The 16,466-nt window shown below is 39.8% G+C and overlaps 1 protein-coding gene across 1 annotated transcript in view; it reads right to left on the bottom strand.

The window, feature by feature from the left end:
• The window catches only part of LOC101864054, a 92,908-nt gene that overhangs the window by 26,450 nt on the left and 49,992 nt on the right, over positions 1 to 16,466 (bottom strand). The window contains exons 29-46 of the mRNA XM_005095306.3: positions 15,546 to 15,843; positions 14,965 to 15,226; positions 14,429 to 14,646; positions 13,214 to 13,496; positions 12,658 to 12,744; positions 11,767 to 11,942; positions 11,189 to 11,264; positions 9,903 to 10,163; positions 9,186 to 9,386; positions 8,188 to 8,402; positions 6,848 to 7,076; positions 5,893 to 6,048; positions 5,182 to 5,325; positions 4,312 to 4,473; positions 1,639 to 1,734; positions 1,165 to 1,272; positions 683 to 809; positions 154 to 250 (exon numbers count right to left, since the gene is read on the bottom strand). Of these exons, the coding sequence (XP_005095363.1) occupies positions 154 to 250; positions 683 to 809; positions 1,165 to 1,272; positions 1,639 to 1,734; positions 4,312 to 4,473; positions 5,182 to 5,325; positions 5,893 to 6,048; positions 6,848 to 7,076; positions 8,188 to 8,402; positions 9,186 to 9,386; positions 9,903 to 10,163; positions 11,189 to 11,264; positions 11,767 to 11,942; positions 12,658 to 12,744; positions 13,214 to 13,496; positions 14,429 to 14,646; positions 14,965 to 15,226; positions 15,546 to 15,843 (3,196 nt within the window). The remainder of the gene's footprint in view (positions 1 to 153; positions 251 to 682; positions 810 to 1,164; positions 1,273 to 1,638; positions 1,735 to 4,311; positions 4,474 to 5,181; positions 5,326 to 5,892; positions 6,049 to 6,847; positions 7,077 to 8,187; positions 8,403 to 9,185; positions 9,387 to 9,902; positions 10,164 to 11,188; positions 11,265 to 11,766; positions 11,943 to 12,657; positions 12,745 to 13,213; positions 13,497 to 14,428; positions 14,647 to 14,964; positions 15,227 to 15,545; positions 15,844 to 16,466) is intronic.

Below are 16,466 nucleotides of genomic sequence, written 5' to 3' on the forward strand. Positions count from 1 at the left end.
TTTAAAACAGCAAACAATAGGGTTAAAGAATACACATGAAGAAGTTGACATTTACACAAATACATTGAGGACTAATGATGACTTTCATATAAATTGAATTCAACATTGTCAAAATAAGGAGTGGGACGGACTGGAACAAACTGACAAACTTACACAAGAGCATTCACAATATCGTCCCATGTCAAAGGCAGTCCCCCCATTGGCACAGCTAATGTTTTCACACACACTGTAGTTGGACCTTGCCTCACACCTGCAGAGACAGTATATCAGTACAACTACCTCATTCAAAGTATCTTGATCAGCAAACTACTTGACAGAACTGTAAAATAAAAAGCCCCGCAAAGTCTCTTCTGACTGTTTTATAAGTTTGTAACATAATAGTGCAGGTCTTTATCTGTGCACACATTGGTTTTAACAAATTTACAAGTATTTCTGGTTTTAAATTAGGGAACAGAACTGACAACACACAATTGCCCTTTTTGACGGAAGGCTAGTCACAGGCCATTACCTTCTCCCCCACTCTTATCCAGGCTGATGTTGGTATCCATTTACACCTGGGTTGAGACATAAAAAAGAATGTACCATGTTCTCTAAAAAGTAGCAATACTTTAAACATGCAGTCCTTTTGGGGTTCAGGAAACTAATTCAAGATACTAAAAGCTACATTTCAAGATGCTATTACCATTTTCCCTGATATCCTAAGAAACAGTGGCACTCAAAGGAACTTCCAGCATTGATACAAAAGCCATGTTGGCATGGGTATGACCTGCAATGATCCACTATATTTTCACAATTCCGTCCAGTGAATCCTAGAAGGAAAGAACAAAATCAAAGACAATGTATTACTCTCAAGACACTTATGTCAGTCACCTTTACAGCAACATGATATTCTGTGCAAATTTATTTGGAGTCAAGTTATGTCCAATAAGCAGTCTTTCCAGTCCATGCTCTAAAAAGTTTTTCTTCCTCCGCCTTTTTCCTTAAGTGTTTTGTTTTTTCTGGTAAGTGTTTTACGGCGCTCGCAACTGCATAAGGTCAAATGAGCGCATGGGACATACCAAACAGTTTCAGCGGGTAGGAAATTTTGATTTTTGTAGGGTGGCAGCCAAAGCCTACTTTTAATTGATTTTAGCCCACAAAGGGACTAAATGACAAAGAACCCACCTTGTGCACAGTGGCAGCTGTAACCATTATTGGCCAAAGTCGTACAAGAGCCTCCGTGCAGACACGGCCTGCTGGAGCACTTGTCATCTTTCACTTGACATGTGGGACCTGCAGTTCAGGGATTTAAAAAAATTTTACAACTACCAGTCACACAGTAGTGAAATAAGAAAGAACTGCATCTAAAACATCAATCAAATAACAATTTGCTACCAGCTCTATATTGCTGATAACATTCACATGCATAATGTGAGTTGGCAATAGGAAAAAAATTTGTTGTTTAACTCAGACAAGTTGTTGAGTTTTAATATTCAGACAGCCAGCATGACAACCTCATATCACCTTGAAAGGGTATGGATAATATAATTTTTAAAAAGAAATAAAAGCCACAGACCACACATAAGATTGCCCACTAGCAACTCACAACTTGAACATCAATCTAAGGATATTTAACAACATTAAACAAAAATAATTTACCCGAGTATCCAGGTAAACATTCACAGATGAAGTTCCTCCCATCTCTGTGACAGAGTCCTTTCAAGCCACACGGGTCGCCATCACACAAGTCTCTCGCTGTACAACACATCAACAGCATTATTCCGGACATTGCAAGGAAAAGCCTGAGTTAGTGCGAGGTTAGCCCTCAGGGCCTCCCTCCCAGGGCCCTCCCCTCCCTCTCTTCCAAGGATAACAAAAATCAAAACAATCGCTTGAAGTAGTTTCTTCTTCTACAAGTTGAAAGTTTCCATCTCAAGGTTTAGATCAACTTCATATTTGTATAATCAATTACATATAGAAAACAATAAAAACAAACAAAAACCCACTTCAGCTTAATCCTTCAATTCACGAATAGTGAAAGCTATCTGCCATTAACTGGCCCCCCAGGAAATCGCGGTCTTGTGGCCGCAGTTGCGGTCTTGCCGTACTGCGTTTTTCGTCAAAGTCCGCAATTTTTTGCAATTTTTGCAATTTCTTGCAATTTTACGCAAAATAACATCTACGCTTTCATTTGAACAGAATTTTTAATTCGAAATGGTGCGAGCACAGAGCCAATAGGCCTACGTAAATCATGGTTTCGGTGTGCATGTGTGTGCGCATGTTAGGAGTACGTCGTGTGTGTGTGTGTGTGTGTGTGTGTGTGTGTGTGTGTGTGTGCGTGTGTGTGTGTGTGTGTGTGTGTGTGCGCGCGCACGCGCGTAAACATTGTTCGTACACGATGTATGTGTCAACATACACAGTAACCGGGCACCTAGTCTCAGTATCTATGTACACAGTAACCGGAAGGAAAATAAATCAATATTTTGTCCTGTGCTGTCATTTGTTGAAAAAACAAGAAAGTCATACATGTACAAGCGTCTTGTCGGGCTCGCCATCGTGACCGGTCAGTGAACCAGTGCTTTCGCATCACATTGTGAGTACCGGTTGGGGTCACCAAAGTTCATTCAAAGTCTGTGCGCTGCGAAGTATAGGGCTCTGGAAAGGGGGGATTATTGATTTTTTAAAAAGGTACAGTCGAGAGAGGGCTGGGGTTGAAGGCAACACTGGATGACAAAAACTGAACTTGGAGTTCTGAACTGCCCGGTTATCATGTACGTGACGACACTGAGAACGTACGTGACACTGAGGCTAGGTGACCGATTACCATGTACGTAGACACTCCCTCAATTAGGGGCGGGCACGAGACGAGCCGAGAACTCGTTTCTCGGGCACTAAACTACTGCTCAGTACCGAGACGTGATACTGCTCGTTGGCTTAACATAACGAGTAACAGTAATGAGAGTGAGAGAGTGAGAGGCGAGAAATGACAACGCAGACAGTGCCACCCATCGCGGTGCCGTCCTGTGTGTGAAACTGAAAGGGAGGGGAGAGGGTGGCGAGACGGGGCGAGTGGGGAGTTGATCAGGTCTTAGGCCTAGGTCTCCCTACCTTCCTTCACCGCCTGCGCCTGCGCAACAGGGCAAGCCAAGTTTCTAAGTTTAGATCCCCACCACGACCGGCCTTCGCGCTAAACGAGTTGCTCGTTCTGTGGGGCGAGAACAGAAATCTCGGCCACGGCCGGCCTTCTCGCTGAACGAGTGGCTCGAACTGCGGGGCGAGAAGAGAAATTGGTCACGAGACGAGAAGCATTGCTTGAGACATGAGACGGGAAGTATTTCCCGTTCCTGGGACCGGTCCTGGCGAGAAGTAGGTCAGCTTCTCGGTCTTCTCGCTCGGGAAGGAAAAAGCGCTTCCCGTCCACCCGTCTCTACCCTTCAATGTAAAACGCCTTAAGCTGCGTTCACACGGGAGTGGTCGCTATAGAAATTATCTACATTATTATTATTATTAAATGGGAAAAAAATTGGCTGTATTTTACAATTTGACTTGGAGTTAAAACAATACCATACTGGTTTTTAAAAAGAAGATATCTGAAATAGATCTAAATGCAGATTACCGGTGTATCGAAGGTATCAAGAGAAAAATAGAATAGGATCTGAATTGATTGGAGCATAAGCTAATTTTGCATTTAGAGGTTGTTTGAATCTCCCATCAATTTTTTTTGTTTTTATAGACTAAACCTCATACACTTCTAGATCTTTGCATGAACCAAGTACCCAGTATGTACTGAATTTGGTCAAATTTTATGTCTTCATTTAAAAGTTATTAATAAAACCGAGGGTTCCGTTATTTTGGGTCTCGCAGTATTATATTATGTTTGGTCGATAATTTTATTGTTAACGTACTCGTGTGTTGTTACTAGTAAATGTTGTTAATAAAATTTGTAGGGTGGGTCATGATTTTTTAAAAGGCTGTTCTGCTTTTATGCTACTGGTACTCAAATTGTCAAGTTTTTTTAACTAAAAATTTTACACTAAGCACGTATTAATGCGCCAGGGATGGGAAGGTTGCAATTTTTTTGCAATTTTTAGGCAGTTTACCTTGCAATTTTTTGCAATTTTTCCATTTCAAAAATGCAATTTTTCGTGGGGCCAGTATTAACACCATGTATCTCATGACTGAATTACACTGAACAAGAAATGGTAGTCATAAACCTAAAGACTAAAGTTTTAGAACAGATTTACTAACAAGATGTAAAACAGGAATTATACCTTACCAACCTGGGCTAAACAAACACGGACAGTTCTTAAGAAAAATAAATGAATAACGTACCTTTGCAGTCATTCAAATCTTTGCTCCCAATTTTCACTGTGATCTTGTCGTCAGGGCATTCCAAGCATGTTGTCATACCCTTGTCAGGTGCATAAGTGTTTACAGGACAATAGGTACATGGGGTGCCACCAGTTTGACTGAATGAACCAGGAGAGCAGATTTCTGAGAATTAAAAAAATTAATTTGTCATTTTTCCCAAAATGAAAATCTAAGCTCAAGAACCAGATTCCTATCTTCAAAAAATCGGGTATTTCACTAGTTCATATCAAAATATCTGGTTCAACTTGCAGAAGAGTCTACTGACTGCCTGCAATAGCAAAAAATAATCCACAAGCCCTGATGAGAAATAACATGACCCAATAGAGTGTATATCATTAAAACATTCCTTGTGCACACTGCAACCTGCTTTTTCTGAATGCATTGGCCAAATCAGTCACCAGGTCTTTATTACAAGGCATAAGTAGGCCAAACAGCATGAATGCTATCACTTGTGGGGGCAGAACAATGTCTTGTGTCTTTTTTTAATGTCTAGAATATGAAAATGCATCAGAAAATGAATATACTTATCTGAGGATCCTTTAGCCTATACAACAGCGGATAAGTATTAGAACTAAAGTAACAGCAAGTGGGAGAGTGAAATAATTCATTTTGCTAAGTTAGTAATCGTTTTAAATTGAAAAATTAATTGAAGTACTGATCATGTACATATCACAATGGAGTCGTATATTCTGATAAATGTCTATCGAACAATTACTCATGGTAATAAGAAATACGTGCCCGTCTCCATAAATTCCTTGTTGAATTACAATTGTTCGTTATCTCTTTAACACAATGAGATACCTGTTAAAATATCTGAAATCCAAGACAAACCTTTACAGCTCTGAGGGACTCCCGCAACTTTTGTGTCACAACGTTCACACCGCACTGAGCCCACCAGCGTCTGGTATGTGCCCACGGGGCATGGGATACAAGGCTCAAGTCCAGTCACGGAGTAAGTATTCTCACGACATATTTCTGCAAGACAAAAATAAATATTATTACATCAAGATGGCTATCCTAAAGGCATTGTTTTACAAAAAGAAAAGGCTTTTTTCTTTGCCTTACAGTACAATATGCATCCATTCAGTACAATTATCAAAAAGAATGGCTTTGTGTATAATACATAGGCCTACATCACAGTAGAGTTTGAAGGTATGTCACAATATCTGACAATAATTTTTCAGGACGAGAAGTGTTCTGACAGGAGATAGTTAAAACATATTTTTAAAATTATCTGCTCAAAATATAGATTAGGGCAGGTGCTATTAACAAAATTGATTCCTTTCAGTAGAAACATCTCTTCACTCTTTTCCTTATTGCACTTTTCAAGAACGTACTTACTGCTCTGAGAAAGAATCTTGATTTCAAGAGGAATAACCATATATTATTATTATTACCAACACTTTACAAACATACAACTGATGTAAAAATGCTGGAAAACAAAACTCCAAAAGTAAAGATCCAACTCATCTTTCAAAGCAAGCCTGTTATGCCAATTCTTGTTATCATAGCTGATTTTAAAAGAACAAATCCCCAACTCACCAAGACATGCCATACTGTGTACAGCCCCCGGGGAAGGAGTTGAGAAACCTCTAGGACATGGATGACAGCGGTCCTGTCCTGGGATAGGCTGAAACGTCCCAACAGGACACTCATGACAAAGCAAGTCTTTAATGTATGCGCCACGAGGACACTCCACTGTGGAATGATAATGACCAAAAAAAAATAAGACTAAATCCTGAAACTTTTGTTAAAATGATGAAAAGTTCATTAAAAAATTGGAGTTACTCATATCCTAGTGACAGTGACAATGTTGATAGCTTCAAATCATATGCCTAAAGCATGTGAAGTTCACTTTAATTTTGTTCAGCTTGGCTGTAACATTTATTCATTTAGTCTTTATACAATATTCTTGCGCATTATATTTCAAACCCAAAGCAAAAAGGAGGAAAGGTATCCGTCTCTATGACTATCATCGACAATTTCCTCTTGGTAATCTTAGGCTATCTGTTCCCGACATTTTAGGGAGCATATCACGTATCATTACAATGAGTCTGTTTTTCTTTCCCCCCCCCCCTCCCCCCCTCCCAACCCCATCCATTCAGCGCCTTTGTATTCTTAAACGCAGTCGGGGAATCCTTCACAAAACAGCCACGGGTCGTCACACTATCGGCCAAAGTGACCCCAACCCCAGAGGTAGGTCACTAGAATATCAAGGCAATGAGATGACTGCGTCTCTTCCTCCGAACTGCAAAGGTTCGTGTAAACGCATGCTCTGTATAAACACACGCTAAAGAGCCCTCCCGAGCACCCGTGTGTTTAGGCAGAGACTACTGTTAAAGAAAACTTAGCAATGTCTGAAATTCAAAGTGATAGCAGAAATGCTATTTCAAAACTTTTAGCAACAACAAAAAATGCATAATCCATGCAAAAACATAAAACAAAGTAACTGACACTGATGCAAAAATTTGCAAGGACAAAAGAATATATTGCTTACAGCACATATTGTCCACAAGGCCAAACCCACTGGCACAGGTCACATTGCCAGTTTGTTTATAGGGTGGGGACAGATACAGCGTGCCGCACTCCGCAACAACTGTCGTCTTGTTCTGAAGGGTATTGGCTGCAGCCTGAAGAACTTGCATTCCACACCATGAGGCTGGTGAAGCCTCCAGCTGATAAGTGGAGACTTGGATGAGGATCTTAATGTTGATGTTCACAGCCACCTGTAAAGAGTAACAGAGAGATGAAATGTTAAAACTTTTACTGCATTTACCCTCAGTTTGTTGATCTAAGGCACTACTCTGTTCTGGGCCACAGTCTCCCTAACCTTTGATAAGAGTCTTGATTTGCAAATAAAAGCGTAAAAATATGGATGCTGGAAGCAACCGTTCAAGTATGCCTTGGGCATTAAGTTCCTCACGAATCCACAGACTAAAGTAGATTTGCTCACTTAAAGTTTTAGTAAGAATTTTAAGCTACTTGCAACAATTTAACAAATATATACATTGTGAAAGAGTCAAATTTTAGAGGTGTTACTTTAGAAGTTTATTCAGTGTTCAACGCAATTGGCCCACATCACATCATATAAAACACTCATTTGTTAACCCTATCCGTACGCTCTGGGGTCATTCTGTACCCCAGAAGTTGTATTCTTCACATTTTAGAATACTTCTAGTATAAAGATCTCTTTGAAACTTTCAGTATTTCTCAAAATATCATTTTGACAGACTGCTATGCAAAGCGTACGGATCAGATCCTCTCTGGAACGTGGTGGCACAGTTCCCCACGGCGAGATGGATACGATAGTAAAACACGATGTACGGATAGGGTTAAATAAAGTTTCCATAATGAAAGAGTACAGGTTGTGCACATATCTCTTATCGTGGTTCAAGCATTGCACCCAAACTTTGGAGGCCATTTTCTTGTTAATTTTACTTCTGACACAAGGCACACCCAAATACCTTCAATTGCAAATATTTCAACTTCTATTCAAGATAGATGATATTTTTTTTCGCCAAAATTTAAACAAATTAACAAGCTTTAAAATGGTTCTATAATAACTCTATATGCCCAAAAATCAACGAGCGCCTGGTTCCATCACATCGAGACACATATATATCATGTAACATCTCTTTGAAAGTGTTACTTTTAAGTAACATACAAAGAAAAGAAGAGGGGGAGATAAGTGTGACAAATGTTAGAAAGGAAAGAAGAAGAAAATCACTCCAGAATACTCACCAACCACCCACAGATTTGCTGAAAATTAAACATAACAATACAGGAACTGACAATAAGCATTGAAAAAAAGTTAGTTTTGAAAAATAAATTCCATACCATTTCAGTCATACCCTTGTAGTTGGAAGTGATATTCATCTTGACAGAATCCACATTCCTCATCACTGTCTGACACACATTGCTCGGGTGGATGGGCCTTATGTAGTTTTGCAGCGGTTCCAACGTCAAATTACGACACGTTTTGGTGCTGGCACCAATGCCAACGTAGGTAAAGTTGAACAGAAGGTCAACCTCAAAGTTAGGGAACACTGTATCTGTGTACAATAGGCCTATAGGTTTAGTAAAGTGAGGTTCTTCATTGAAAATTTAAAATTCTGCTTTGATTATAATTTTTGTTCGTAAACTGGGTAAAGAAATGACTATTTTAAAGGTCAAAAGATAAAGAGAACAGAAGAAGGAAAAAGAAGAAAGGAACAAAGGACGAGATATACCTCCACGGTTAATAACACATATGTTCATTTGAGCATGATATTCAAGTATACAATTTAAACATTAGAAGGGGCAACATTCTGCGGGTAAATAATTATATGGTTTTCACCCAACTCTATTTGGACTTTCATCAAGATCCTATACTTTGATGTTAACTTCTAGAAAAAACATTTTCGCAGCTCTTTAAAAAGTGTTCACAAAGTGCAACCGTGTAAGTTCCTGATAATGAAAACATTGGTCTTATTGCAATCTATAAGAAAACTCAATTCCTGCAGAGAAAAATACCTATTAATTACTACAGCACACATCCTTTTCAGTAGAGAATGGCACCAAATTCAAGGGTTTGAGAATCTTGAATGAACAACAAGTCATTTTGGACAAAACTATTGAGGTGAAATCATTCAAATAACATTATTATACCTCAGACGTACAGGCCATAAACAAAAATCCCCTCAAAAGTGGTTATCAACTTAATTTCTAATCATTTGGTCTGCATTTTTTAATCCCTGCAAAATTGTCTGACACTTCATATCAAGCTGGCTGTAAAGTGCCTACTTTTTAAAAAATCTGCTGTCTGAATGCAAAAAGTCTAGCAGCTCCGTTCTTACCTACACACTTAGGGACGCGGTCATGAGGCTGCCACACGGAGCTTGTCCTACAGACATACTGCTCCGGGGGCTGGACTGCAAAGTCCTTGTTCTTGTCACAGGACACAGCACAGGCCAAGCTCCCCTGGTTTGTGCTGGCCACTGTGCATGTCTTACGTCCTCCTTCAGGGTCCGGTAGGCTCCAGCTGTGGCACTGTGTGGCTGTGGGGAGAAACGTCCAGAGATATAAAACAAGTTAACAAATCATGTATTGAGAATGGCATGACTGTCATGACCATTTTGCAGAAAGAAGAGTGAACAATTTTGCAATAAAGGGTAGGGCAAATTTAATTTTGCCCTTAGCAGTAATAAAACAAAAAGGCAAGCTTGGAATACTTTTCTCAAGTCAGTTGCTGGGTTATTTTCTTAACTCTTTATCTCCAGAGGGGGTTTTCCCTCTATGGCAGAGCCCTCTTTTGATACAAAACCTGAAAGTGACATACACATCCCTAAATTTCTCATTAAATCAAAAGATTTTATAGTTCATCTTATGAAAGAACTCCCAGTAAGAGAGACCAGTTTTCAGCAATCGCCGATAATTAACACAATGTTGTCATTGTCGTAAAAGAAAGTGACTGAACTGTTGTCAACAGATTACTGGTACAGCGGTTCATACCGGCTTATTAGAGATAAGGAGTTAAAGACTCACAGAATAGAATTATAATTTCTAATACTTACGTTGAATCTTTGCAAAGAAAGAACACTTGGCAGTGTTGCCACTCCAGTCATTGGCTGTCGCTGTCACATTCATAATTGCAGCTGCTACCACAGTGGACCCACGAGGGGGGTCATAATGTATTGACACCTTGCCGCTGTTATCATGCGCTGTGACCCCAGCTCCATCGTAGCTGATGTAGGTGTACTTTGACCCCTCCGTGGCCTTTTCCTCATGCAGGAGCACCAGATCAAGGGGACAAGTTATACTTGGGGGTACCTTGTCTGAGGAGATAAAGCAAAAAAATCAAAACAAAAATACAACACGCAAGGGGTAAGGTCAAATATGTATATATTTAAAGGGACACAGAAACATACACACATATACACACACAAAGACACATATAATACACACACACACACACACACACACACACACACACACACACACACACACACACACCTGTGTGTATGTATACATATATAATATATAAAGTCTAGCCTGCTCTAATAGCCACCTGTCCAGAACAATCGCCTGTACAAATGGCCACATAACACCATCCCCATCACCCAATGTTTTTTTCTACATTATAATAACACTGTCCAAGACATCCACCTGTCTAAGACAAACACTTTTCTCATAGATAATAGGAGGCCATCTTGGACAATTTCGACTGTATAGATACTAGGAGCAGGCACGAGTCGAGAAGAGTACCCGTTTCTCGCAAGAAATGCCCTTCCGGTCACTTCTCGGGCACTAAACTACTGCCCAGTACCGAGAAGTGATACCGCTCATTGGCTTTACATAATGAGTAACAAGAGTGAGAGAGTGAGAGGTGTCGACGGAAAGAGCGGCACAGCCAGCGAGAAATGAAATGCAGACAGTCACCCATCACGAGCCGTCCTGTGTCTGAAACTGAAAGGGAGGGGAGAGGGAGGCGAGACAAGGCGAGTGTGGAGTTGATCAGGGCCCAGGCCTAGGTCTCCGGACCTTCCTTCACTACCTACGCCTGCGCAACAGGGTTAGCCTAGTTTGGATCCCAGCCACGGCCGGCCTTCTCACTGAGCGAGCTGCCCGTGGACAGCGCGAAATGAGAAATTGGTCGTGAGACAAGAAGCACTTCTCGGGACCGGTACCGGTCCCGGCGAGAAGTAGGTCAGCTTTTCGGTCTTCTCGTTTGAGAAGAAAAAAGTGCTTCCCGCCCCTCTCTAATAGATACACAAATATATATACACATGTATTGACATGGTCAGTTTTGCGACATACAGATAAAAGGCAAGAAAATAAAGTGAGTGAACACAAAACTTACCCACTACGAGAACTTGAATGTTACATCGAGCATAATTTCCAGTTGCATCAGTAGCTATCACGACAACATCCATACTCTGTAGGCAAAAGTAGTAACTTCAAAAATAAGGAAAAAGCAAGTGGAAGGTCAGACAAAACAAAATATACAATTGTAAATGTAAAACATTCTATATGCCTTATGCTTTAGAGATCAATTTATACTCAGGAGATCATTGGAAAAGGCAGACATAAAATTTTGGTTTTCAAGACAAAAGTTGAGACAAGCAATGATCCTGTCATATCTTTTTAAAAACAGGAACAAAGAAGTTCCTTTCGTTTCCATATGTCCGATAAATCATGTTACCAGTCCGCCTCACCTGTGTACATCAATACCCCAACACTGATCTTACTGTCCTAAACTTGACTCACAACCAATCAGAATGCTGTAATAAAGTTAAAGTAATGGAGTGAGTAAAAGTAAAGCAAAGGCAGTACTGTTATAGCAAAATCATAAGATACTCAAAAGTACAGAACTTGCTATGCTGTTAAGCAATTGGAGTTCAAACAATTTAAAAAAAAAAATTTTTTTAAGGAACCCACCTTATGAAACTTATATGGTACTTTAAATCCTGCTGGTTCAAAAGTGATAGAAGGCTCTAGTCCAGAGTTATCAAAGGCAATAGGCAACTGAATGTATTCAGGAACTGGAAAAGGGTTCCCAAGGACAATTTTGACTGGAATGTCCAGGCAGTCTATGAAGGAAGGAGGTTCCACGTCTGGAAGACAAAAAAGAACAAATGACACATGAGTAAAGAAAGACACGATCTTAAACAAGCAGGAAAAGATACCAAAACATTTTTCCCAGACTCATTCGCTTTATCAAGGATCTTTAGTTCATGACTATTTTGTCCCGATGCTTCAGCTACAGCCAGGAGTGAAAAGATCCAAAAGTTTTGGGGGTTTTTTGTTGGTTTTTTTTTGGGGGGGTTAATGCTATTTTCATGTTCTTGAAAGTGCAAACACGCAGTCATAGTTAAAACCTAATCTCACCCCCATCCCAACCCATCCCCTTCCCAACCTGCTTAAAGTTATTGTGATGAGATTTCTAGGAACCACTAGTTTCCTTTGAAAAGAAAACCTGTTCCTTAATATATGGGAACTAATTAAAATAATCCTCAATTTTACTCGCCTTTCTTCCATCTAAAAGAGCAAGTTCCAGAGACAGTCTTTAATTTAAAATCCCTTGTGGTTTTATATCTTTAGGAGTTCACAGTATCTATCCAAGATAACTTGTTTATTTCATTTTATCATTTCATTTTACAAGGAAAGACACAGTGCGTCAGCCTGTTTGACTCTCAAACTCTTTCCGACACATATTTTTGTATCTGCTGATTTACAATAGGATACAATAGCTGCTTCTGTGAATCAACAATCCTACAAATATCAGTCTCATGCCTTAACCATCAGACTAGGAACATCTCAAAAACAAACCTCTGCACTCAGGTGTTGTGCCATTCCACTGTGGTCTCAGATGTATAGAACTTGCATGGCGACGGTGGCGGTGTGAAATGCTTAGCCCTACATGGGAAGGAAAATTAATGAACTTACTAACAAGTCAAAAGTTTGAACAATTACAAATTAATATGAATGAACAATTTTAAAAAAAAATTACATTTCAAGTCTAGCCATTATATCATCACACACTGATTTATTGTCTCATAAGACTTTAAAATAAAAATAAAAACTTGGTTTGGAAGAACTGGTACACATATACATTCTTTGACACAGACACATGAATTTGCACTACACAAATATGCAAACAGACACACACAGGAAAGCAGACATACACAAACACAAAACTTACTACAGCATTATTTCCTCTTATGTTCTTGCACACACTCATGAGCCTATGAGGTTGGAGGGTGGGTGACACAAGATCAAGTGAGTGACAGAAGGAGAAAAAAAATAGAAGATGGTAAAAGAGTTTGACAGGGATTTGTCAAAGAGTATAAAACTGAACACCATCCAATGGGTCCACCAAGCCAACCTTTTGTGCGGACATCTTGAACTTGAGTGGTCTGACTCTGACACCTGTGAGTGAAAGGGTTGTACATAGATTGACCCAGACATCTCCATTGTGTGAAGGCAACCGTGTGATCCATAGGCACCTCCAAATTTGTGTTACATTTCTCTAGCACAGACCGCTGAAGTGCGCGAGTTGGTGAGACAAGGTAGTCCTTCAAACTGCGATGAAGTTCATTTGAACAGCTGATCACATCAGACTGGATGCCAGCTAAGCTTAGAACATTGATGGGTACAAAGACGGTTACCTGAAGAAGACAAAAAATATTTAGGATAGAGTTTCTTTTCTTTTCATGTGTCTGCATTCATGAGTGTGTGTGAGTGTGTATGTGTGTGTGTATGTGTGTGTTTGTGTGTGTGTGTGTTTGTGTGTGTTTGTGTGTGTGTGTATGTGGGTGTGAATTGGTGTTTGTGTGTGTGTGTGTGTGTGTGTTTGTGTGCGAGTGAGAGAGAGAGAGTGTGTGTGTACGTGTATGTGTGTGTGTGTGTGTGTGTGTTTGTGTGTGTGTGTGTATGTGGGTGTGAATGGGTGTTTGTGTGTGTGTGTGTGTGTGTGTGTGTGTGTGTGTGTTTGAGGGTGCGTGTGAGTGAGAGAGAGAGTGTACGTGTGGTGTGCATGTGTATATGTGTGTGTGTTTGCGTGTGTGTGCGTGTATGTGTGTGTGTATGTGTGGGTGTTTGTTTGTGTGTAAGTGTGTATATGTGTGTGTGTGTGTGCATATGTGGGTGTGTTTGAGTGACTGTGAGAGTGTGTGCATGTTTATGTGAGTGTGTGTGTGTTTGTGCATGTGTTCATGACTACATTTGCAATGTAAATAAAAAAAGGAGAAGGATATATTGGCATATCAGTTCAAGCATCATAAGTGAAATATGAAAAATTACTAGTTATTAGCAAAAGTCATTTTTCAAAAAGGTAACACTTTTACTTGCATTTAAAGGAGAGTGTCGAACCTTATTTGGTGGATTCACAGTGAGATTCAGACACCGATGATATAAATACTGTATCTACATGATGGAGGAACACCAATAGTCTATTTTTTTTAACATATGTATAGAATAGACAATATACTGTAGAGATATAAGAGCAGGTACAAATTGGGGGTGAAATCTAATCCATTAGAAGAGAATCTTAGAGAGACAAAATACACTTTCTGATCATTCTTTTTCCCTGAGTACATACCCCAAAAGGCCGAAATGATAAGGATCCTTGACCGGAAAGCAGAATCAAGTTCTTGGAAGAGCTGCACACCTGGGCTCGTCTGACACCATCTTGCAATGGACGAATCACACTCTCGACCATCTGCTTGACGGAATTCTGTACAACAGTCTCACAGGCTATGCCTTCAACAGTCCCACTCAAGGTGAACTCCACACTGGTTGCATAGATAGGCAAGGTTTCTGTGAAATGAAATTTACAAAATTGGTTTCCATGTTTATGATGGATAGTGATTATTTGTAAACTATGAAAAGCACAGCTGTTGTCAGTGGCCACAAAGAGGGACATAAGAGGAGATGACAGGCAGCTCAATTCCTAGATATTTATGTGTGAGCACATATTCACTTTCAGAAAGGAAAGACCTCCCTCTTTATGCTCTCAAATAAAGTAAGATATGGTTATGGGCATGAGGCAGGCTTTGGCCAACTTTGCATTTCTAAAAGCAGTCAGATTGAACACGTAGAAGGGAAGAGAAACGAGGAGGAAGAATGGGTGCTTACCATCCATGCATTTAAAATTGGATTCATCATAGACAAAGCCCTGCACACAATGGGGACCTAAGCTGAGAGTATCCATCCGAAGAGGTGCACTGAGTTGTACCTCTGGACAACGCTGTAGAAACTCTTTCTTCAGAGTGACTGTGGACAGGTGTTGCGATGGCTCTCGAAATTGGAGTGACACAAATCTTGCACACTTGTTCATGGTGTCTTGATCCAGTGTGTCATTCATGGGAACCAGCAATACATCTGCATATGCGATTACCTGTTGAAAGCACAACAACATGATTGAAAATAAAAAATGTAATAAGATGTGAGCTACTAACTTTCCAGGACAAAAAAGAAAAATGAAAGTTCAATGTAAACTCAAAACTTTTGTTCAAACAATGACATTAAACTTTAGGGTTTTTTTCTTAAATATCAAAACCAGTGTTTATCTTTTTCCCATTTAAAAGCAGATATTATTGTGTACCTTTTCTTCAACGGATAGACAATTACATCTGAGTAGAGTATACATGAGCAACTACAGACATGTTTTGTCTGTTGTGGAGCTGATCTGCAAAAAGAAGTATATAAAAACTCACCCTTTTCCGGCTCACAATCACAGAAATGTTTTTCGTAATATCGATGTAGACATTGGGACAATGATTAAATCTGGACTGCACATGGGGCTCGAGCCTTGACAGAGCAGCTGTTAGGCCGTTCTTGTACTCCCTAATACAGGAACTGTTCACCTCCACTCTACTCCGTACAGGACTGAAGGCTCCAGCAAAGTGCAAGACCAATCTGGGTGTCACAAGGGAAGGCGTGTAGGAGATAGCGGATGAAGACATTGTGATCAAGCTGGGGAAACTATCTTCCTTGTTTGTCAACTGAGCACACCTGGAAGGATGGTAAAGTAAGGAATCGATTTCAACCCTTTTCAAGATAATAAACCTATTTAGGGAACAGAGCATCTTGATGCACATGAGCCAAGCAAGAGAAAAATTGGAAACTAAAAAAAAACCACAAGACAAGTTCAAAAACTGCCAGAGAAAACAGGAATAAATCCATTAAGTACAAAGTCTAAAAGCAATTTTCCACCGACATTAAAATAATTTCTATTCTGCTTTCATTTAAAGTTTTAGAAGATACACTGTAACATTTAAAATATTTTTCAGAAACAATTGGATAAATTACGGTAAAAGTGTGCAACTAGGTTTGATGGTGCCTGTAAGGGAAATGTACCTGACTTGGCCTAAGGGAACGAGAAATTGTGAGTAAAATATACAATGGGGAAGGAAAGGTTAACGAACTGACATCGAAAAGAAGGTCACCTAATTGTAGATTTAATCCACTTTAACATGGATGAATGCTTCCTCTGATGAGAATTACGACTCAAAATCATACTGATGCTGCAATTTCATTGTCAACCTTACCGCCAAAACAAGCTTAGAAAAAGAATAGAAATATTGTTTTGCTTTAACTTTATCCCCCCCCCCCACCTCCCACCATCCCTCCCTTGA

The sequence above is a fragment of the Aplysia californica genome, unplaced genomic scaffold, assembly GCF_000002075.1.
Source record: "Aplysia californica isolate F4 #8 unplaced genomic scaffold, AplCal3.0 scaffold00100, whole genome shotgun sequence".
NCBI classification, from domain to species: Eukaryota; Metazoa; Mollusca; class Gastropoda; order Aplysiida; family Aplysiidae; genus Aplysia; species Aplysia californica.